Source organism: Scyliorhinus torazame, chromosome 12 (assembly GCF_047496885.1).
Source record: "Scyliorhinus torazame isolate Kashiwa2021f chromosome 12, sScyTor2.1, whole genome shotgun sequence".
Classification (NCBI taxonomy): domain Eukaryota; kingdom Metazoa; phylum Chordata; class Chondrichthyes; order Carcharhiniformes; family Scyliorhinidae; genus Scyliorhinus; species Scyliorhinus torazame.
In genome coordinates this window covers 60316473-60339361 of record NC_092718.1, presented here as the reverse complement: position 1 = coordinate 60339361, position 22889 = coordinate 60316473, and the positions used below count along the sequence as shown (strand labels likewise).

At 45.0% G+C, this 22889-nt stretch overlaps 1 protein-coding gene across 1 annotated transcript in view; it reads right to left on the bottom strand.

Annotated features, from left to right (window-relative positions):
* LOC140386421 (transmembrane channel-like protein 3) overlaps window positions 1-22889 on the bottom strand; it is a 107038-nt gene that overhangs the window by 61455 nt on the left and 22694 nt on the right. Inside the window, exons 3-11 of the mRNA XM_072468751.1 lie at window positions 7680-7755; window positions 7151-7232; window positions 6001-6107; window positions 5266-5364; window positions 5011-5153; window positions 2585-2732; window positions 1779-1822; window positions 1535-1682; window positions 1339-1448 (exon numbers count right to left, since the gene is read on the bottom strand). Of these exons, the coding sequence (XP_072324852.1) occupies window positions 1339-1448; window positions 1535-1682; window positions 1779-1822; window positions 2585-2732; window positions 5011-5153; window positions 5266-5364; window positions 6001-6107; window positions 7151-7232; window positions 7680-7755 (957 nt within the window). The remainder of the gene's footprint in view (window positions 1-1338; window positions 1449-1534; window positions 1683-1778; window positions 1823-2584; window positions 2733-5010; window positions 5154-5265; window positions 5365-6000; window positions 6108-7150; window positions 7233-7679; window positions 7756-22889) is intronic.

Here is a 22889-nt window from a genome sequence, read left to right as displayed (position 1 = left end):
GTTGGGGGTGTATAGTGGCGTGTAGGGGTGGTTGGGACGGGAGTTGGGGGTGTCGAGGGGGATGTAGGGGTGGTTGGAAGGGGAGTTGGGGGTGTCGAGGGGGGTGTAGGGGTTGTTGGGAGGGGAGTTGGGGGTGTCGAGGGGGGTGTAGGGGTGGTTGGGAGGGGAGTTGGGGGTGTTGAGGGGGGTGTAGGGGTGATTGGGAGGGGAGTTGGGGGTGTTGAGGGGGGTGTAGGGGTGATTGGGAGGGGAGTTGGGGAGTCGAGGGGGTGAGTCGAGGGCTGAGGGGGATGTAGGGGTGGTTGGGAGGGGAGTTGGGGAGTCGAGGGGGGTGTAGGAGTGGTTGGGAGGAGGGTTGGAGAGTCGAGGGGGTGAGTCGGGGGGTTGAGGGGGGTGTCGGGGTGGTTGGGAGGGGAGTTGTGGGTGTATAGTGGCGTGTAGGGGTGGTTGGGACGAGAGTTGGGGGTGTCGAGGGGGGTGTAGGGGTGGTTGGGAGGGGAGTTGGGGGTGTCGAGGGGGGTGTAGGGGTGGTTGGGAGGGGAGTTGGGGGTGTTGAGGGGGGTGTAGGGGTGATTGGGAGGGGAGTTGGGGAATCGAGGGGGTGAGTCGGGGGCTGAGGGGGGTGTAGGGGTGTTTGGGAGGGGAGTTGGATGGTGTCGAGGTGGTGTGTAGGGGTGTTTGGGAGGGGAGTTGGATGGTGTCGAGGTGGTGTGTAGGGGTGTTTGGGAGGGGAGTTGGGGGTGTCGAGGGGGGTGTAGGGGTGTTTGGGAGGGGAGTTGGATGGTGTCGAGGTGGTGTGTAGGGGTGTTTGGGAGGGGAGTTGGGGGTGTCGTGGTGGTGTGTTGGGGGTGGGGTTCACAGCTGTATAATTACTCAGGAGTTCCCCTAGAGTTTCACTGACTAACATTTTCTGGGTAAATATCCCAATAAGTAAGTTGGAACTGTCTGAAATCTAGCTCAGAATTAGAGGCGTCTCGAGTATCCGAAATTGTATCTCAGAAGTTCAAACTCCTCAGGCAATTCCCATGGAGTACTTACATTGGGACTTTTGAGAGGGTCCCATAACACATCTTCTGGGGTATGTCCGGTCTCCAACCATACGGATACTGGAAGATCTGGGCAAGCATTTCCAATATTTCATAGTACAATTGAGCTCCATCTCTGCTGCCAGTGCAGTTTTACAGGAGGTGTTATTTGCTGCTGTCACCAAGCTCTGGGGATTGGCTCTGAGAATATAGATTATACCTTAAATAATTAACAGTGTTTCAACTTCACCTGATAGCAGCACTAGGTGAATGAGAGTTGACATTTTGCTTTGGGCGAGAGACTGGGTTGTACCTGGCGAGCTGGAAGCGGAGTGTGGTTCTGGGATGCAGCATCTCGAGTTGAGCCACGAGTTCGAACACGGAGGGGGCAATCATGGTGATGAGTGAGACAACCACACTCACCTAAACAGAAACCAGTCAGTGCGTGAGTACATTAATACAACAGGCATTTATTTGGCTGTCAAACAGTCTTGAGGACAAGCGTGTACCTCATTCTTTTCCCACAGTGTTAACTCAAGCTTGGTGCGCTCTAACTCTTGTGAGCGATCGACCACAAAGTAAATGATGTAAATACTGCCAGCGAGTGAGAGGAGAACCAGGATGTTGGCGAGAATCCTTAAACTTATTATCACTGCCCTGGGAAAAACAACAAGATGAAATGTATTATTTTCGATTTGAGTTACAAATGGTACAAATGTTAAAGTTGTATTTTCCCCTCTGGCCAATACCTACAAGCTTCTGTCTTTCTTCTTCACTTCTTCCTCCAGAATTGCTTCCTTCAGAAACAAAAAGGACATTTTGTCTGAGCCAATCAGTAGCCGACATTCACATGAAAACTTTGAGAAACACATGAAACAATCACTGGATTAATATACAAAGATTGCATGACATGAAGGGCTTTTGATCTGAGTAGGAAAGGAGGTGGTACGGTGGCACAGTGGTTAGCACTGCTGCCTCACGGTGCCTGGAATCCGGGTTCAATTTTGGCCTTGGGTGACTGTCTGTGTGGAGTTTGCACGTTCTCCCCGTGTCTGCATGGGTTTCCTCTGGATGCTCCAGTTTTCTCTCATAGTCCAAAGATGTGCAGGTTGGGTGGATTGGCCATGCTAAATTACCCTTCGTGTCCAGTGATGTGCAGGTTAGGTGGGGCTACAGGGATAGGGCCTAGCTAGGGTGCTCTTTCAGAGGGTAATGATACTATGATAAATGGTGGTTGGACGGTTGATCACCAGAACACACAGATTTACAGTCATAGCAAAAAAAACCAGAGAGGTGAGATGAGGAGAAATTTTTTACATGGTGCGTTGATGTGATCTCAGTGGTCGAAACAGATTCAGAAGTAACTTTCAAAAGTGAAACTTGGACAAATACTTGAAAAGAAATTTTTGGCAACGCCACGTGGAAAGAGCAGGGAGATTGGGATTAATCGCAAAACTCTGTCAAAGAGCCAGCACAGAATGATGGCCCGAATGGTCTCTGTCTGGGCTGTATGATTCTATGACATATATCTGGGGAAGGGGTCACTGGCAGCCTCTTACCCGAATACTGTTGATCACTGCGGCCGTTTTACTCTCTGCCGCCTCTGGGTTGCCGATCAGATAATCCCAGGCACAGAAGATCTTCCAACAGAAGGTGTAGTTCTCATCGGAAGCACTGGCCATGCTCAACCGGGAATTCTTCGCCATTCTAACCAACAAAGCAACCAGAGAATTACTCTGCATTGTAACAGACACAGACAAGAAATTTGGACGTGACACCGCACCTCAGTACTGAAGTCTGAGACGTCGCTGATATTGGGACTTGAGCTTCATTTCCGCAAAGCAGGTGCGCTGGGGAGAGCAACAGCCAGCTCATTGGTGCCATCTAATGGGACATTAGGCCATTCATTCACAGGTGAGTGAGGAAGAGGTATGGAGTTAACGGTGGCGTGGTTTGAATGTGGAGGTCGGGCTGTGGATTCCTGCTCCATCTGACTCCACATTGAAGTAAGAATGCGATAAACTCTCACCTTGTTGGACATGGCATGCGGCTGCTCCCTTTAAGGCCTGGTTTCTGAAGAGCAGCAAAGACCAAGTGGCTTAGGCCAAACCAACCTGAGACTGGGGGGTCTGGGGCTGATGTTAGCCCCGTTGTTGATATTTGCGAAGAACCAGATGCCTGCTTCAAGCCCCGACACTGGACAATGATTTTCCGGCCTAACATGATGGACGGCGCACTCCCCAGCTCATGGAGAGCATGCTTTTCCTTTTTGCCTTATTGGAGGCTTAGGAAGCGTCATTGATGTCCAAAGAATAACCTCTGGGCAGCCAATTTTCTAGGACGGTGTCTCACAAATAAACCACAAGCACAACACTGTTCTGTTCATTGAGAGCACGATGATAAGAATTGGGTCTTTTACAACCCGTACGTAGCCTTCGGGGTGGGAACAATTAGCTTTCCTGTGGTCCCTGCAGAATACCAGCTCTCCCGTTTAAGAGGGTGAGGGACCTCTAAACAATGTATAGTTGTGCCATATACAAAGCCGGCAGGTTAGGCACAGGCTAGGGAGAAACCCAATTGGGCTCCACCGTGTGTTGTATATAATAGTTATTGTAAATAAACAAAGTTACTCGGAACTACCCGGTGTGGACTCCTTCGTTCTTATAAAAGGGTTCTTCCCCTTTTGGATTTGCTTCATTGGGCGGTATTTACCTGCTGTTCACGTCGGTGGGATATTCTGGTCCCAGCGATGAGGGGTGCAGTCAACGGGAAATCCCTGGGAAAACGGTGGGACCAGTAAATCCCACTGACGGACCATCTCCGCCGCCGATAAACACGGGGCCGGCTGGTTGGTAAATCCTGCCCATTCTCAGCAATATAGCTGTAAAGTGGAGAGGAACATCTACACTGACGTGGGTAGATAGAACTCACGCTTTCAAATATCGACAATTATAATCTGTTCCGTCATGTTAAGAAAACAGACACGTGGTGGTGGGGGGAGGGGAGGGGGGAGGGTGGATTTTCCGTGCCTCCCTGGCGTGTTTCTCGGCAGCGGGAGGTGGACCACCGTTGGCTGGTGGCAGGATTTTCTGGCCCCACCACTGTCAATGGAATTTCCCATCGAATCCACCCACTGTGACCGGGAAAACTGCGGCAGGAGTTCGCCGTCAGAGGGACTGGAAAATTCCGCTGACTAGAATAGCTGGAAATCGCCCCCCCCCCCCCCCCCCCCCCCCCAGCAAATAAAATAGGTGGGATGAACTTAAAAACCCAAGCAGAAAAAGCAACATACAAGAACCCCTAAACAGACACCTGGGCTTCAATTTTAAGCCCCTTCCCCGCTCCTCAAAGTGACCTCAATATGACTGGTTAAAATTTGACAAACAGAAAACAAATTATTGGCGAGGCTTCTGCACATGACAGGTAGGGGCCTAATTAACTTTACAAAAATTAACTTCATCGGCACCGTGGCCCAAATTTAACAGTAACGATGGGTCACCGTGAGATGAGTGACTCCCAGCAGCAGATCTGAGGGAGGAGGATCTGAGCAGCCAAGGTAAGTGTTAAAGATTACGGCCTGGTTGTCATCGCTCCCACACTGCCACCACCTCCACCCACTGACCGGTGATTACCTGGTGCCTTCATTCATCCTGGATCGACTGCTGAGGTCCCCAGCTGAATTTATGGCCAATTACTTTATGTCCCACCTGCCAATCAGGCGACTAGTCATTGTCCAGTCCTTGGGCAGGAGTGTTTTTTTTAAAGTGAGGCTCTGCTGTTAAGCTCGGAAAGGCCTCCAAATGACCCCAGTGATTAACTGACAGACTTTCCTCCCCCCCCCCCCCCCAACACAGCCTCTCCCAACACCCCCATTAATATCGCAATCGGAAAGTCAGGAAAATATTGCAAAATCAGCAGATGATGCTCCAAATAACAGGAAATCCATGTTAGTATTCTAAGTGGAAGTGCGGTTTGGGATAATTACTTTCTCAGGAGGATGATGAAGCTGTAGGCAAACACTGCCATTCCAACCATAAAGTAGGCCAGTGGCAAACGATAGCCTGCCCTCCCAATCTTCCTCTCATTGCCATAGTAACCGTAAAACATGACAGAATATTGGAGGTAGCCCTGCATGGCAGACAGAATGAAAGTCAGGACAAGACACTGGCTTAATTAAACATTTAAGCAATTCACTGGGGTGTAATATTGGTAAAGTAATCAAGGATGTTGACAGGCTTGCCCCGAGTGACCAGATGGTGTCCAGATCTTGTGCGGATGAGACGTATCCTGCAGGAATAGTTTTGCTGGGAACACTTCCAAATGGAGCGCCTGCTAAAAGCTTGTAAAAAAACACAAAACAGATGCAATCCCATTACTGACTTTACTGAACTGATGTCAGCTCACATCAAACTGATTGAAAAGGGAATTGAATATGTTCATCTTTGCACGTTGATAACAGACAATGCAACATGGTAAAATGTTACATGAAAAAGTTATTTGAATTAAACAATCTATCTCATTTTGTTGTATTCATCATAGAATCATAGAAGGGCAACACTCTGAAGATGGACCAGGCGGGTGACCAATGCCAGGAGTTTTGGGGCGGGGAGGTGCAAGGTCATGTGAGGAAATCTCCAGGACTATGTCGCGCCAGAGTTGGCAACCCCTGGCCACAGGAGGCATTGCAGAAAAGAAGAAGGCTTTTAAGTTCAATTCAAATTAAATTTCACTCTCGCCAGAGTGGAAATCTAAATTTGATAGGAAGGAAATGGCGCAGGATGGAAGCAGGTGGCTGATCTGCTGCTATTGGTATTAGACTCTGAACAAAAGTGAAAACCTGTTCAATATGTACAATCGGAGCGAGCTCGTGCAAAGTGGTAGGGCGAGGAATTACTGAGGGTAAGATGAGCTGAATGTGGTACATATGAGCAGAAGATTTTGGACAAATTTACCTCAAGCACAAAACACCACCTACCTCTGGCAATATGACAAACGCTCCAGTCATTACAGTCAGCACTATGTTGATGCCAAACATCCATCTCAAAAAGATAAAATATGAAGCGACTCCAGAGCCAAAATGACCTAACAATGACAAAATATTTCACTCGTACAGACAACAGTAGCACAATCCCAGTGGTGCAATATCTCAGTAACAAGATAAGAAATATTACAGAAAAAAGATACATGCTGTCAAATTCTTTTCATCTTGCACTCATCAGGACAGATGTACGAATACCAAATTTCAGAGACAGCAACAATAAAAAAATATGAGATTGGTCCTTTGAGCCAACTTTACCATTCAATAAGATCATGGTTGACTTGCGACCTCAATTCCAAATTAATAAGAAGCTCTGGACTATCTCAAAGTCTGATGTCTGTTAACTCTTCTGTCATCCTCAAAGCAAGAGGGAGGTGCGGGGAATGGAATGCTTCTCACTTCAATTACCCAGAGCCAGCAGCAAGCTTCCTAGATCAGACAACTACAGGGAAAATCTTCCTCCATTCTGCACCAACAATGTGCCTCAACCCCCAACACAACCATACTCAAGTTACACCAATGTATCATGACATTTCAATCCTTGTGCCATCTGGTGACTGCTCTTAGCAAGATAATGTAAACTATGCTCACAAGAGATTAAGTTGTGCAGACTCATTATACTTCAGATCGTTCAGATGGCAAAGGCTTTCATTTCTTCAATCTGGTTGGGGAAGTGTAATTTGCTGCACCACTTGGGTCCCCATTACAGATGTTGGAGTCCACATGAAGCCCACTTCTCTTTGCCAGCAGTGCTCACACAAGTTAGAGTGAGTTCATGAAACATAAAATATGATTCATACATTATCCTGTCCTTTCTCTATGTAAACATGAGGTTTGAATGAAGCTATGAAGATTGGGTTCATCATTGTAGTTGGGCTTTAGTCTCATTTTTCAATGTAAACACGAGGTTTGAATGAAGCTATGAAGATTGGGTTCATCATTGTAGTTGGGCTTTAGTCTCATTTTTCAGTCAGTGTCACATTAAGAGAGGGCTACAGTGTGGTGCCTGGCATTGACACAGGAGGGAACAAATCAAGCAACAATCTAACAAAATCCACATTTTTAAACTTTTGCTCAAATCACTTACTCTCTATTTTCTTTATCCTCATTTCCCAGGGGATAAAAAGCACGGTGATATTGTACACCAGCCTCCCAAATTTTTTCCACATCTAAAATTTGAGAGAGATTGGCAGTACATTACAATGCAGCAACAAATTTTCAAGCAAACTGTACGACAAATGAGCTCAAAGCGGAGAGGATTTGAACAAATCAGCGCGATCACAAAGTCCATCCAATCACACGGAATATTAGCAAGGAGCTGAAGCTAAATATTTATTATGACAGAATTCGAACAAAGGATTCCACACTTCACCTTCAAAATAAAGAATTATTTAATTAAGGTTAGTGACAATAAAGATAATTTACATTTCTGACAAGAGATGGCTTTATTTCACCATTCTGAACATCTTAATTAAGCCTTGTTATAAATATTCAAAGGATGGGAGGAACTTAATTACCGCAAGAAGCAGAAACTCCTATGGGCATGTTTTAAAGGTTGGTCTCAGGACATTCCTTCCCATTAAGCTCTGGGTTTCCAAATGCTGAAACAAACTTACTTCTGCCCCTGCAGCTTGATAGCCTCTTGTCCTAGTTAATCTGCCTTCATACTTCAACACAATCTCTTTGGCTTGTCTGTAACAAAGGTAACAGGCAGTCAGCATCATTTCACACGGTTTAATATTCCAACATCATTTCACATTCATCCAGTCATAGTTTTACAGCACAGAAAGAGGCCCTTTGGCCCATATGTCTGTGCCAGTCATCAAGCACCTATCTATTCCAATCCCATTTTCCAGTACTTGGTCCGTAGCCTTGTACACTAAATGCTTCTTAAATGTTGTGAGGATATCCACCTCTACTACCCTTCCAAACAGTGAGTTCCAGATTCCCACCACCCTCTGGGTGAAAATGTTTTTCGTCAAATCTCCTGCTCCTTATCTGAAATCTATGCCCCCTGGTTTATAAACCCTCTACTGAGGGGAAAATGTTCTTCCCATCTACCCTATTTAAAGGACATCCAATCGAGCCCCTTTAGATGCTAAAACTGGTTATTGTCATTAGGAGATGTATGCTTGTTTCTGTAACTCTGTGAATAGATATGACGGTGTGCAAAGTTGGGCTCCAGTTATATCCTTCATGAGCCACATTTCTGGAATAGAACATGGCAGCGACCCAAAGATGAAGGTTGGAAAATTTAAAAAACGCAGACAAGGTGAAAAACAAAACTTTGGTCGTCATTGTGAAAAATGGTAGAAAACAAGTGTCAGTGCAATGAGCAAGAATGGCCGTCGACTCTGCAACATGTGTCCAGTGGAAGAATCATAGAATTTACAGTGCAGAAGGAGGCCATTCAGCCCATCGAGTCTGCACCGGCTCTTGGAAAGAGCACCCAACCCAAGCCCACACCTCCACCCTATCCCCATAACCCAGTAACCCCACCCAACACTAAGGGCAATTTTGGACACTAAGGGCAATTTAGCATGGGCAATCCACCTAACCTGCACATCTTTGGACTGTGGGAGGAAACCGGAGCACCCGGAGGAAACCCACGCAGCCACGGGGAGAACATGCAGACTCCGCACAGACAGTGACCCAAGCCGGTCATCGAACCTGAGACCCTGGAGCAGTGAAGCAATTGTGCTAACCACTATGCTACCGTGCTGCCCGAATGAATGGGATATGCGGTCACAGGTGTGTCCCAACCAAAAAAGATACAAGGCCTTAATTCTCTGGAAGTTCGCTGGCAGCGGGATTCCCTGGTCCTGCCGGCAGCGCACCCCCATCCATGGGTTTCCTGGTGGCGTGGGGTGGCTTCAATGGGAATTCCCATTGACAGCAGTGGGAACAGAGAATCCTGAAGCCACCGAATGGCACACAGCCTCTCGCTGCTGAGAAACACGCGGCTGGGAGAATCCCGCCCAAGGTATGATCTTGGCATTGATAAAAACAGAAAATGCTGGAACAATTCATCACGCCTGACAGACCCAAGATACACTGCCCCAAGGCTGGGAGGCTAGGGCCCAAAGCTCGGAGGTTAGGGCCCATCATACAAAAGACTGATGAATAATTTAATTTGGGGTTCCCTGGATCAGTATTAGAATTTAAACTGCTGGATTGTACCAAGATATCTCATGAGGACTGGATCCTGTTTTGAACTGATGTCCAGGTTGTGGCGAGGAAGGCCATGTTGGATGCCTGCTGCCTTGGGCTGGTTTAGCTCAGTGGGCTAGACAGCTGGCTTGTGATGCAGAACAAGGCCAGTAGCGTGGGTTCAATTCCCGTGCCAGCTGAGAGTTCTGAATTCTCCCTCTGTGTACCCGAACAGGCACCTGAATGTGGTGACTAGGGTCTTTTCACTGTAATGTCATTGTAGTGTTAATGTAAGTCTACTTGTGACACCTTCAGCATGTTTCCTGAACTGCCTGAGTCACCTCAAATCTTTCTCTCGAGGTTGGCAGCCTTTCCTTGAACTACTTCACCCATTGTGTAATTCCATGAGGTGTTGGGTGTGCCTGTCTATAGTGGCCATTTTTTTACTATCCAGTACTTTGTATTTTTAATGTCTCTTCTTTAGATAACTATGAGTTTTGGTAAATGGATGAAAGAAAATGTCTCTCTCTTCACATTCCACTGAGGATGATTTGTTTGTTTCTCACCTCATAAAAGCCCTTTTATGGCCTTGCACATAAAAGCAGTTAATAATAATAATAACCGCTTATTGTCATAAGTAGGCTTCAATGAAGTTACTGTGAAAAGCCCCTAGTCGCCACATTCCGGCTCTTGTTCGGAGAGGGCAGTACGGGAATTGAACCCGCGTTGCTGGCAATGTTCTGCATTACAAGCCATCTGTTTAGCCCACTGTGCTAAACCAGCCCCTTTATCTTGACTCAGTTCGAGTTGCACAATTTCTCGCCAGTTGAAAGCTGAAATACCATGGCCGGGACTCTCCGAGCCTCCACAACAAAATTGGGCATTGGCGCGGGGGCAGAGAATGGGGCGTCAGAACTGCGATCGAGCCCGATGCCTTCCCGCGTTTCTCCGCGGACCGGAGAATCGCTGCCAGTCGCGCGACCGTGGTCGACGCAGCGCCGGTCGGGGGCCATTGAAAGAGACCACCCCGGCGATTCTCCGCCGGCAGCTGGCTGGGTTCCCGCCGGCGTGGTTCTAACATGGTTCCACCCGGCGGGCACTTGGAAGTGGCAGCTGCTGCGGCCGCCCTGGTGGGGTCGGGGGGATCCGTCACCGGGCGGGGTCCTCCGGGACGGCCAGGGTTCCGATCGGGGGCCACCGATCGGCGGGCGCACGCGATCTGGGGGGGGCCTATTTTGTGGGGGTCGGCCCGCTGTGTGGGTCCGTCATGTTGCGCGGACTCACAGCCGAAGTGCAGGGCCCCGTATCGGCAGCCGGAGCTGCATGGAGCACTCCAGGGCCCTGCAAGCCCCCTTGAGGTAAGTGAATCGCTGGGCCAAGGGGCCCGTTGAAGCCGGCGTGAAATGCTCCGGTGTTATTGCTGGTGCCAACACTTAGCCGCTGTTTTGGAGAATCCCGGCCCATATTTTCAAAATATGGAGGTATAGCCTTGTAACATGTGAAAGGAACTGTTCACGGGTGTTTCAGGTATAACTCAAAAGTATTATCATGTGATGAACTGCCCACAGTGAAGCAGCAGGGACTTTGAAATTAGACATGACAAAGAGAATGAAGATATTCGTGAATCCAAACAAATTATACACGGAGATTTAGATGACTTTGTTTGTCACAGATGCTTTCAACTGTGCATTACTAGATGTGCATGTACATCAACTGTATGTGGGACCGATTGGTTAAAATATCTTCATAATTCACTCTCCCCACTTCCTGCTCCTTTCTTCCTGCCAGCGGCTTAGCAATCAATGTCGACTTGCTGACCAATCAACACCCTTTTCTCCTGTTGTACAAATGGTTGTGATCATTTGGAAATTTGGTACTCTTGTGTTTGTCCTGATGAGTGCAACGCTTGAAGATTCAGCAACTTGTCCCCCTGTTCAGCAATATTCAAGTTTTGTGCCACTGAGCCATGGTTTGTTAATCCAGCTCTTGCGGGAAATGGGGACTAACGGGAAAATTGAATTGAAGCCCATCAAGATCAGCCATGATGCTCTTGAATGTTGGAGCAGGCTTGGCAGGCCATGTGGCCTACCCCTGCTCCTAATTCTTGTGTTTTTGTATCTTATTGTAAGTCCTTTGCACATTTAGAACACAAGCCTTTTATTATATTTTTTTACAATTGGTATTTATATGGACCTTATTTGCTCAAGCACTATTACCATCCAACTCTCTGTCCTTACCCGCTCACTCTGTCATCACCAAATCGCTGCAACTTTCTATTCTCACAATTTTTCTCTTTAGATTTTCAAACCGTTCTTCACCTGAACCGACTCCTTGGTCTTGGTAAGTGGTTCACAGAATCTCTACAGTGTCATTCGGCCCATCGAGTCTGCACTGACACTCCGAAAGAGCACCCTACCTAGGCCCACACCTCCGCTCTATCCCCGTAACCCCACCTAACCTTTTGGACACCAAGGGGCAATTTAGCATGGTCAATCCACCTAACCTGCACATTTTTGGACTGTGGGTTGAAACCGGAGCACCCGGATGAAACCCACGCAGACACGGGGAGAAAGTGCAAGCTCCACACCGACAGTCACCTAAAGCCATAATTTAACCCGGGTCCCTGGTGCTGTGAGGCAGCAGTGCTAACCACTGTGCCACCAAGCCATTGTAAAAGATTACCAAACATGGCAAACATACTGTTAAGGTTCATTCTCAGGATGAATTAATTCCAATTGAAACATCTTGGAAGTAAACGGAGCACATTGTACCTCAAGTGTTCATGCATTCCTTGATGAAGGTCCTGACGTACAGACTGGGGTAGATCATGGGTTATGTAGTGAGAATGTGAGTGCTCTCGACATACGGGATCGAGTTATCATATTCAGTTACCCAGAGTGGGTACTTGGGTGACTTATATTCCAGAGGTGTTTAGTGAATGAGGGGATGTGACAGCTGTGGGGTGCGTAGGGAAAGCTACTGGCATATTTAAATAGTCACTGAATATTCGGGATGATGGGTGAGAAGCGAGGTACATGGACTGCGTGACGATTGGAAGACTTTAGGAAATTGGATTATAAATGTAGCGGGCAATTTAAGGGTTAAAAGCTTGGGGTAAGTGTGGTTTGCCCAGGGAAGTCCCCAGAGAGTTAATGATTTGCAGCCTGCAAGAGATACTGGGCGGAATTCTCTGTCGGCTGGCCCCAAAATCAGAAAAGGCAATTGGGCGGAGAATCGTTTTTGATGGTGAAATGGTGGCGGAGGCCAGGTTCATGCCAAATCGCAATTCTCTGGTGCCTCGACAGTGGCACCAATGCATTCCACTCTGCACATACACTAAATGCCATTTGCATATCATTAGCAGGCCTGGCCTGGTATTCTCCGGGACCTTCGTGACTCTCCACCGGGGAGAATTCCCGGTGGCGAAGTTCAATTCTGCTTTTAAAAATTATGAAAGAGGAGCAGTGCTGATGAGGGAGATAGAGGAGGTAGAACATGCAGAGGTGTGAACATGGCTGCCGATCCTGACACTGGCCGGGCTGGCTGGGGTGAGGGGTGACAGGGGACAGGCCGGTGGGCTTTGGAGGGGTCTTCCAGTATAGCGCTGAGAGGGTCGCCCGCACCGTGGTGGCCTGCAGCGTCTCCACGCAGCAGGGGGGGCGACGTGCTGGAGGAGGAGGATAAACGTCAGTCCTCATCCAATGAGGTACGCGGGAGGGAGGGCAAAGATGGGCAGGACACAGGACCCGGGGCAGGCACGGGAGACCGCATAACGTGTGCGTCAGGTCCAATGCGCATGGGACGCTCTGATCGCCTCCGGGTTCACCTACTGGGGGAGTGACTGGCCAGGGTCATGGGCACCGCATCTCCACCCCCCCCCCCCCCCCCCCCCCCCCCCGGGCTGCCTGCCTGCATCGTCTCCACTGGCCACTTGAGAGTTGAGGAAACAGGGGGAGATGGCTTTTTGGCCATCTGGACACAGTGCCTATTCCATCAGAGTAGATTGTTCAGAAGCCGTACCTGAGTGCACTTGGATGGGAGTTCCAGGATGTTGCCCCTGCGACAGTAAAGGAGCGGCGATATATTTCCAAGTCAGGATGGTGAGTGACTTGGAGGGGAACTTCCAGATGGTGGAGTTCCCAGGTATCTGCTGCTCTTGTCCTTCTAGATGGTAGTGGTCGTGGGTTTGGTAGGTGCTGTCTAAGGAACCTTTGGTGAGTTACTGCAGTGCATCTTGTAGATGGTACACATGGCTGCCACTGTTTGTCAGTGGTGGAAGGTTTGAATGTTTGTGGAAGATGGGATAGAGACATTGCTGATAGAATTTCTCTAATACTCTTATGGGCCATTTAAAGAAAGTCCAGGTCTCACTGCAGTACAGGTGTGTGGTAATGACAACTGCTCTCTACACTAGGACTTCTGTTGACTTTTGGAGGATTTTGTCGTGAAAGACTCTTTTTCATTGTTTGTAGAAGGCTGATCTGGTATAGCTGATCCAGTGTTAAATCTCCTCGTCATTGGTGGCAATTTCAGAGAGCTGGCATTTGACTCAGTTAATTGCTAGATTCTGTGGATTGTGCTCCAGAATATTAATCATGTTGTTAGGAAGCACATGTGAAGGGCACTGTTTAATTAAGTACTTTGAGCACATGTAAATAGCAGACCGGTTTTCATTTGATTTAATAAGTTTCCTTTCAGCTTTTTCTCTTTTGTTACAGTGCCCCTTTCAGGGCTATCGCTTCAACTTGACTTGTTGATTTGTCCGCCTGTTTATTGTTTCCACTCAAAAGAGTGTAAATCCGGGACAGTTGGGACACTGGCAGTGTGAGGAGAGCTTCAAGACCGAACAGATTCAATAAACTCTCTCAGTAACGAAAAGGTCTATGTCATGGTTTCTGTTAGCATTGGCAGCAGAGAGTGGGGGGATTAAAGTGGAGATTGGAAATTGAGAAAAAAACAAGGCTATGCACTTCCCACGGGAAACAGGATCAGGAGCTCAAGGCAGGTTTGGATAAATTCATAAAATTTATGGACAAACTTTACAAGAAAAGATGGTCTGTTAAATGTGTATTAGGCAAGGTCAGACTTTAATAAATTGTTATGGGCGAGGTGTTTTCAGAACCCCAAAATGTATCATGGAGTTCAACCAACCTCTCCCTTTAATGGATTTGTTGCTTTTCCTAGCACATGGCTTTTTCCCTCGGTGTGGGATTACAATTATGGACACGTGGGTTTTTCAAACATAAAACACTGTTTATTCCATGAACTCAACTTAACATCTTAAATAAACATTGGATCTCTTAACACCCCTTACTTCAAAGATAACTCAGAAAATATTGCAACAATAAATAACTCCTTAAAATGTTCCTTCAAACTTCCAAGAGACTTAACACCTTTAAACAGTATCACATCAGGTTAAAGGATATATATATTTCCTGTAGAATGGCAGAGATATATATTAGCTTGGTTGACTTCAGCTCCAGCACCTTGCTTTCTTCCTGCAAACACTCTGGAAACACACAGACACACCCAAGCTGCTTTCTCAAACCTGGCTTTCTCCCTTCAAGCAGATCAAAGCAAACCAGAACTTCTCAAGCTGCTGTCTCAAACTGGCTTTCTACTTTTAAACTGCTCTCAGCAAAACCAGCCAGGCACTTTTTAGCTGCTCTCAGCAAAACCAGCCAGGGACTTTTCAAACTGCAAAACCAAACTGCAAAATGGCTGAACTGAGCTGAGCTCCACCCATTCTATGACATCATTGTTTTCTTAAAGGTACATTGCTTAAACATCCATGTCTTAAAGGCACTCTCACATGACAAAATTTAGAAGGATAGATGGTTATTCCGTAGAAGAACATATCATGGGATTTAACAGGTTCTATACACGATTGCAAAATAGATTTTATTTTGAAATCTCTGATGCAGTCCTTGCATTAAAATTATTGGATTGTGCTATAGTGTGCTGTCGACAGGCTCCTGGTCTTGACTGGAGTTAGATTCTCAGAAAGAGATGCGCTTTTGGAACAGATGTCTGTAGATTGACAAAACATTGAGGGAAATATTAATTCCCATCCACTTTAATGGCACCCATGGGACCTCCAGTGGTAACACAGAAGATGAAAGATTTGATGCTGGCAGCATTTCGAGACCACTGATATATGGGGCAAAAGCATCAATATGAAAGTAAACACGAACAAAAGAAATGAGGATAGAGATCCTTTTGCTAACTCTAACAGATGACAGGAATTGGATAACTATGGTAGGAGAATGAATTCCAGGAATATCCGAGAAATGGTCATAGGTGTTTCAGACGTGACTCAAAATATCATTATGTGATGAATTGTCCGAAACGGAATAATGGTTTTTGAAATGACACATGACATGGATGGTTCAGATAGCAACATCAATCTGTCAGAAGGAATTGGCAGTGGCCACTAGAAGGTTTAGTCCTGTAATAGATGTTCTGGCTGTGGACTCATTCAATTTCATTGTGTTAGACAGTGTGTACTATTAGGATATCGGACCAGAGGGCAACACGGTGGCCCAGTAGTTAGCACTGCTGCCTCACGGCGCTGAGGCCCCAGGTTCGATCCCGGCTCTGGGTCACTGTCCATGTGGAGTTTGTACATTCTCCCCGTGTTTGCGTGGGTTTCACCCCCACAACCCAAAGATGTGCCTGGTAGGGGAAATTGCCCCTTATTTGGAAATAATGAATTGGGTACTCTAAATTTTTTTTTTTTAAAAGGATATCAGAACAGACCCCAACATTTGTTAACATACTGGATGAAAACCCCAAATTTGTTTTTCTTATTTTCCAATCTATGAGGGAAAGGACACTTCACCCCAGGAGTGATGACTCTGACAAATAGGTATCTTTTATGTTGAAACAAACTTTAATTTTAACACAAAATTAACTACACTAACATCAAGGGAATAGCTTTACAATTATCAGTTAAACAGTTCTTAAACACAAGGGAAAACTTAACCTTACTATCCATACCTGCTACCAACTCAAATTAAGCAACCCAATACAGTTCAAACGCCAATTATGAAGAAAGTTAACTAAACAGGCTTACTTGCTTAGCTGCATCGATACTTGTGGAGAGAGATCAGATTCAGTACACTTATGCTCAACCTAACAGCATTTGGCAAACCTCCTGACAACTTAAAAATCCTTCCGTCTTGTCAGAGTCAAATCCTATGGGAAATTGAAAAACTACAGACAGACCTAGCTCCTCACATTAATTACATCATCTGTGCCCCACTAAGATGTCATATGACCTGCTTAGCTAGGACCAAATACAGCCCTTAATAAATTATCTACTCTCCAGGGAATCTCCAGCAACTATAATATTATCTCATTAGACCCTTATCTGTAACCTAGTAAGTGGTTAGAATGAATCATGATCTCACCTTTTACAACTCTTTAATTGCAGCTTTAGCAGACACACTGGCTCTACATATTTTAAACTAGGGTTTTTAATAACATTCTGCCACAGACTATAAAATATAATATGTAAGAATTTATACATTTATCACAGTACATGTCCACAGTGTGTGGAGTGGATTGATTGAAATAGATTCTCTGAATAGTTAAGACCAAAGCAAGGTTAATGAATATGAGAGTTCTACTAACTTCAGGTTCAGCGGCGATAACACGTTAAAGTCACTAAACAAGAGTTTCAAATTGGAAGTCAAGCTTCTGGGGCCTTTAACTATATAGAGTTACACTTTAAGCAGGACTAACCTACAAGGGCTGGTTTAGCACAGTGGGCTAAACAGTTGGCCTGTAATGCAGAACAAGGCCAGAACGCAGGTTCAATTCCCGTACTGACCTACCCGAAGAGGCGCCAGGGAGTGGCAACTAGGGACTTTTCACAGTAACTTTATTGAAGCCTACTTGTGACAATAAGCAATTACTATTATTACTATTATTATTAACTGCCTTAGATAGAAACGGTCAATCACATTCCAGTAAATCGGGCCAGGTCTTCACAAAGAGGATCCTGCATCCAAGGAAGAAACAAAGCAATTGAGAAATTTGATTGTACAGTTGAACTGGTTGTGCACACTTCTATTCGACTTGATACTTGTTATGGAGAATTGGAACTGAGTGCTATAATGAAATATGCGACAAGTTGAGGAGGTTCTGGGAGCAAATAAAAAATTAAAGAAAGTAGATTCAGAGAAATGCATACTTAGGTTTCCAAACCTGGGTGTTCCAGAAGATATGAAATTATTCATTTTTAGTTATGCTTCACATGCTAATCTTCCAGATGGATATTTGAGCATAACAGTGTTTATCATATTCTTGGTGGCAAAGAATGACAAAGTTGTCCATTGGCCTGTTGTCTTAGGAGAGGATGCTGCGGTTTGACTGTCTTTCTTGCTACTGTTTTTTGGAGGATCTTGTGAAGTGCTGCTGGTGATACTTCTCCAGACCTTTTATGTACCTGCTTCAGATTGGCCAAATCCCAGAACCACGTAGGAGCATAGGGATCACTGCTGCCTGGGAAACCTTGGCTTTGTCCTTGAGTATCAGATCCTAGTCCTCAAATACTCTTCCTCAGTTGGCCTAAGGCTGGGCCCGCACATTGGACGTGACGATAACTTTTGGACGTGACGATAACTTTCATTGTTTATGTCTCCTTTGTTGAGAGCAGGCTCCCAATTTATCGAAAATGGTCCACATTTTACAGGATCTCTCTGTTGATGTTAATCAACATTACGAATCATCAGTGTCAGATAAGGGGTAACTTGCTTTGTCATGTAGGTAGATTTGTATCGAGAAAGTGCTTATAAGGCTAAAGTGAGGCTAATAACTCAGGGTTGTTTGAAGGGCAATCGTAATAAGATGAGTGAAGAATTTAATGTTGGGAGTTAGGCTTCTGGGGTTTTTTAATTGTTAAGGTGCCAGACCAGACTCCAACTTTTGTTAGGATAACAAACGAGAAACCCCAAACAATTTTCAATTTGTAAAACTGTGAGGAAAGAAGATATTTCAACCTTGGAGTGATGACCCTGACCAATCGGTATCTTTTATTTTTATCCCTCCACTCTCCTTCAATGTATTTATCCAAATCCATTTTTAAGGCTACAATTAAATCATCACCACACTTTCAGAAACTGCATTCCAGATCTTAACAGTCTTATGTGAGGAAATATCCATCATTTCTCTTCCATTTTCTTTTTCCAATTATGTTAAAATCCATGACCTCTTGTTATTGACCCACTCACTTTAATGAAAACTCTGCTGCCTTATTAGACAATATTATGACATACAGGCAGACCATTTAGGCTATCAGGTTAGCTCAGTGTTTCCCTCTGTGTGAGCCAACTTGTCTAATGTTATTCTCCTCACTTTCCATAATTTTTAATATTCCTGTTATGTATCTGGGAATACATTCTGGCCGATAAAGCATCACGTGATGTATAGTGCTGTCAGCAGAGTGTTTGCACGGGCTTTAGGCAGTTCACCACCTTGGATTGTATGAACAACATCTCTTAATAACACTCTTGTCATGTTTTACAAGAATCCAGAGTCAGACTACGACCAGGCAAAACAGAAAAAAATTCTACTTGTTTGCAAAGTTGGTTGATGTGTAAGCCCTAATAGTTGGGATCTGAAAGGATGGGCAAAACGGGTGCCTGGAATGCATTTGATGAAGATTGTGAGGACTCATACGGGGAAAGATTCCAATTATTTATCAGAGCAAATCAGACACCGGAGGACCTAAAGGTCGCAACATTCCTCAGCTCAGTAGGGTATAAAGTTTTTATGCTGCTACAAAATTTAGTTCACCCAGAAAAATCAGGAATATGTCCAACATTAAATTAATGAAGATGTTGGAAGGGCAATTCTCTCCGAGACCATTATGATTACAGAAAAGGTTTTGTTTCCACTGTTGCAGTCAGGAAGAAGGTGAAAACATTTTACAGTTCATAGTGACTGTAAGAAAGTTAGCAAAATATTGTGCATTTGGTGCAACACTTGATGATACATTTTGTGATAGGCTGGTTTGGGAACTCCACAGTGAAGCTATTCACTGTATGTGATTTAACTCTAAAATCTGGTGTGGAAGTTGCTACACCATTCACCAAGAGAAGCTTCACATATAAGGGCTGTAGAAATTATCCACAAAACGAATACCACAAAGAATAAGACTGAAAGGGTGCAACCATGTTACTGATGGTTGGACACTCAGTGGGGTAACGCTGGAGTAAAACAAATACATGCAAGAACTATGGCAAGAAGGGCCACAATGCCAAGGCACGATGGGCCCAGAAAACTTCTCCTACACCAACACTGCAAGAACAAAACACAGCTAAACAGACCAGTCATGTCTATCAATTAGTGGATGAATCTTAAGATCACTCAAAAGACAACATGACCGAGGTACTGCAGAAGCTGAAGTTAGGTGTTTTGTCAATGTGGGCTGATCAACAACATTTTTAGGCATATCCAAAGCTCGAAGGCCATGAAATTAAAATGGAAGTGGATGTGGGTGCAGCTGTATCATTAATACCGGAGACAATTTATCATCAAAAGTTGAAGCATCTGTCTTTAAAACCGTCAAATGTGACCCGAAGGTGAAGAGGTCACAGCGTTAAAAGGATGCATTATGGTGAAAGTAGAAGAAAAGTGGGTAGTACTGTTGCTTCACAGCTCCAGGGTCCCAGGTTCGATTCCCAGCTTGGGTCACTGTCTGTGCGGTGTCTGCATGTTCTCCCAGTGTCTGCATGCGTTTCCTCGGGTACTCCTCCCACAAGTCCCAAAAAACATGCTGTTAGGTGAATTGGACACTCTGAATTCTCCCTCAGTGTATCCGAACTGGCACTGTAGGGTGGTGACTAGGGGATTTCACTGTAACTTCATTATAGTGTTAATGTAAGCCAACTTGTGACAATAGAGATTATTAAATGGACAGACGGCAAAGTTGCCTCCTCATGTTGTCTGTGGAAATGTTCCTGATCTATTTGACAGAGTTGACTAAGATTAGGCTTAACTGGGAAACAATAAATCAACTAGTGGATTCAAAGAGCAACTTGTAACAACTTCAGATGGGGTACGAGGTGTTTGAAGATTCACCAGGCTCTATGACTGGAATTGAGGTACACCTAAAAATAAAGCACACCCAAATGTCTCAAAGCTAGAGCCGTAGCCATCAGGTCAAAAGTTGAAGAACTAGAAAAGCTAGTACGAATAGGAGTCATTTAATCTGTTGCTACAAGTGAATGGGCAACAGCAATAGTTCCTGTATTAAAACATGATGGTTCAGGGAGAATTTGTGGAGATTTAAAAACAACTATTAACAAAGTATTATGCAAAGATCATTATCCACTGCCACTGATTGAAGACTTGTTTGCTGGACTTTCTGGAGAGCAGAAGTTCAGTAAAAGTGATCTTTCACAGGCACATCTGCAGATGAATGTGTCTGCTGAATCACAGCCACGAATCACCATCGTAATGCACAAAGGTCAGCTTTGTTACAGTAAACTTCCTTTTGGAATGACATCTGCATCTGCTCTTTTTCAGGGATCCATAGATCAAATTCTAAGTGGATTGAATGGAGTGCAATGTTATTTAGATGACATACTCATCACCAATTAAAGTGAACAAGAACACTTGGAGAATTTGGAAGCTGCCCTGAAGCCACTACAGAGCCACAATCTGGGAAATAAAAAGGTAAAGGGCGACTTTTTAAAGTCATCCATAAATTACCTTGTTCATATTATTGACAAAGATGGATTACGCACAGAGCCAAAGAAAACGTCAACAATCTTAGAAGCACCACATCCTCAAAATGTGACACAATTAAGGTCGGTTTTAGGATCGATCAATAATTATGGTAAATTTGTGCTGGATTTAGCAACACAATTGAAGCCTTTCCACACGTTGCTATGTATCAAACAGACATGGCACAGATCAGAAGAATGTGAAATGCAGACAATGAAGTGAAAGAAGCTTCACTGAACTCAGAGCTGTTGGTTCGTTATAATCAAAGAATGAAGTTGCGACGAGCTGGTGATGCCTCACTCTATGGGGTTGGTGCAGTTGCCTGCACATTATACCTTCAGTAGAGGAACAACCAATAGCATTTGCTTCATGCACTCTTATTAGTGCAGAAACAAATTACGCTCATCCAGAAAAAGAGACCCTGAGCATCATTTCTAGTGTAAGAATGTTCCACCATTACCTTTATGGGCATCATTTCACACTTTTGACGGATCATCGACTCTTGCTGACAATCTTTGGGCTGTACAAAGATATTCCTTCTTTGGGAGCTAGTATATTGCAAAGATGGTCATTGATATTGTTGGCACTCACTAACGATATCCAATATCGCAAAGCGGAGCAGCATGCAAATCCTGATGCTTCGCCACGCTTGCCGTTACAAGCCAAGAATGACCCTGAAGAACATTTTGTCAACATCTTGAATGTCTCGCTCGTGGATAATGTACCTGTTACTTCATCTCAAATTCAAAGATACACAAGAACTTATCCAGTGACGGGGATGGTGACGGACTTGGTCCAAAAAGGGACGCTGTCAGACGTTGGTAGGATAAATCCAGATCTCAAACCCTTCATCACACAAAGACTTGAGTTGACAGTACAGGTGGAGTTTAATTCAGGGGAAATCCGTGTGATTATTCCTCCGTGCTTAAATATTAAAGTCCTTGACTAATTACAGGAACATCCTAGTGTGGTGAAAATGAAGGAACTGGCACACAGTTATTTTTGGCCGTCAGGATTATATGCTCAAATTGAAGAGAAAGTTGGGCAATGTCAACCCTGTGCAAAACAAAGGAGCACTCCACCATTACATTTATGTGAATGGCTAATAAAGCCCTGGCAGAGAATACACATCGATTATGTTGGTCCACTGGAGGGTCACATGTTCTCAGTGATTGTGGACGCACACTCTAAATGGTCAGAAGCCGTAATAATGAAGTCAATGACAACTGAGTAGACCATTGAGAAACTAGACAAAATATTCGCAAGATTTGAAACACCATAGCAGATTGTCAGTGATAATAGTATTCAGTTTACTTCGAAGGGTTTGAGGGCTATTTGAAGGGGAACGGTATAAATCATATCAAGTCAACTCCATATCATCCTGCAATGAATGGATTGGCCGAACGTTTTGTGCAATCATTCAATCATTCTAGCAAAGCATCGAAGCACCTGGGGACATTGGCAAGAAGAGTAAACATATTTCTAATATCTTACTGGAACACTGTACATGCTATCACACAAAGTTCACCGGCAATGCTGTTGTTCAAAAACCACACAGTTTGATTCGTTAACTCCACCTGATACTTCAGAGATTGTCAAATGACAACAATAAGCACAAATTGCTCAGAGGGAGCAAAACTCTAAAAAGAGGATATTCAACGACGGAGAGAGAGTGCTTGCTACACCATCAATCAGAAATGGGTACCAGTTATGATCCAAGCATAGATAATTCCAATATCATAGAACATAGAACATAGAAAATACAGCACAGAACAGGCCCTTCGGCCCACGATGTTGTGCCGAACCTTTGTCCTAGATTAATCTTAGATTATCATTGAATTTACAGTGCAGAAGGAGGCCATTTGGCCATTTGAGTCTGCACCGGCTCTTGGAAAGAGCACCCCACCCAAACTCAACACCTCCACCCAACACCAAGGACA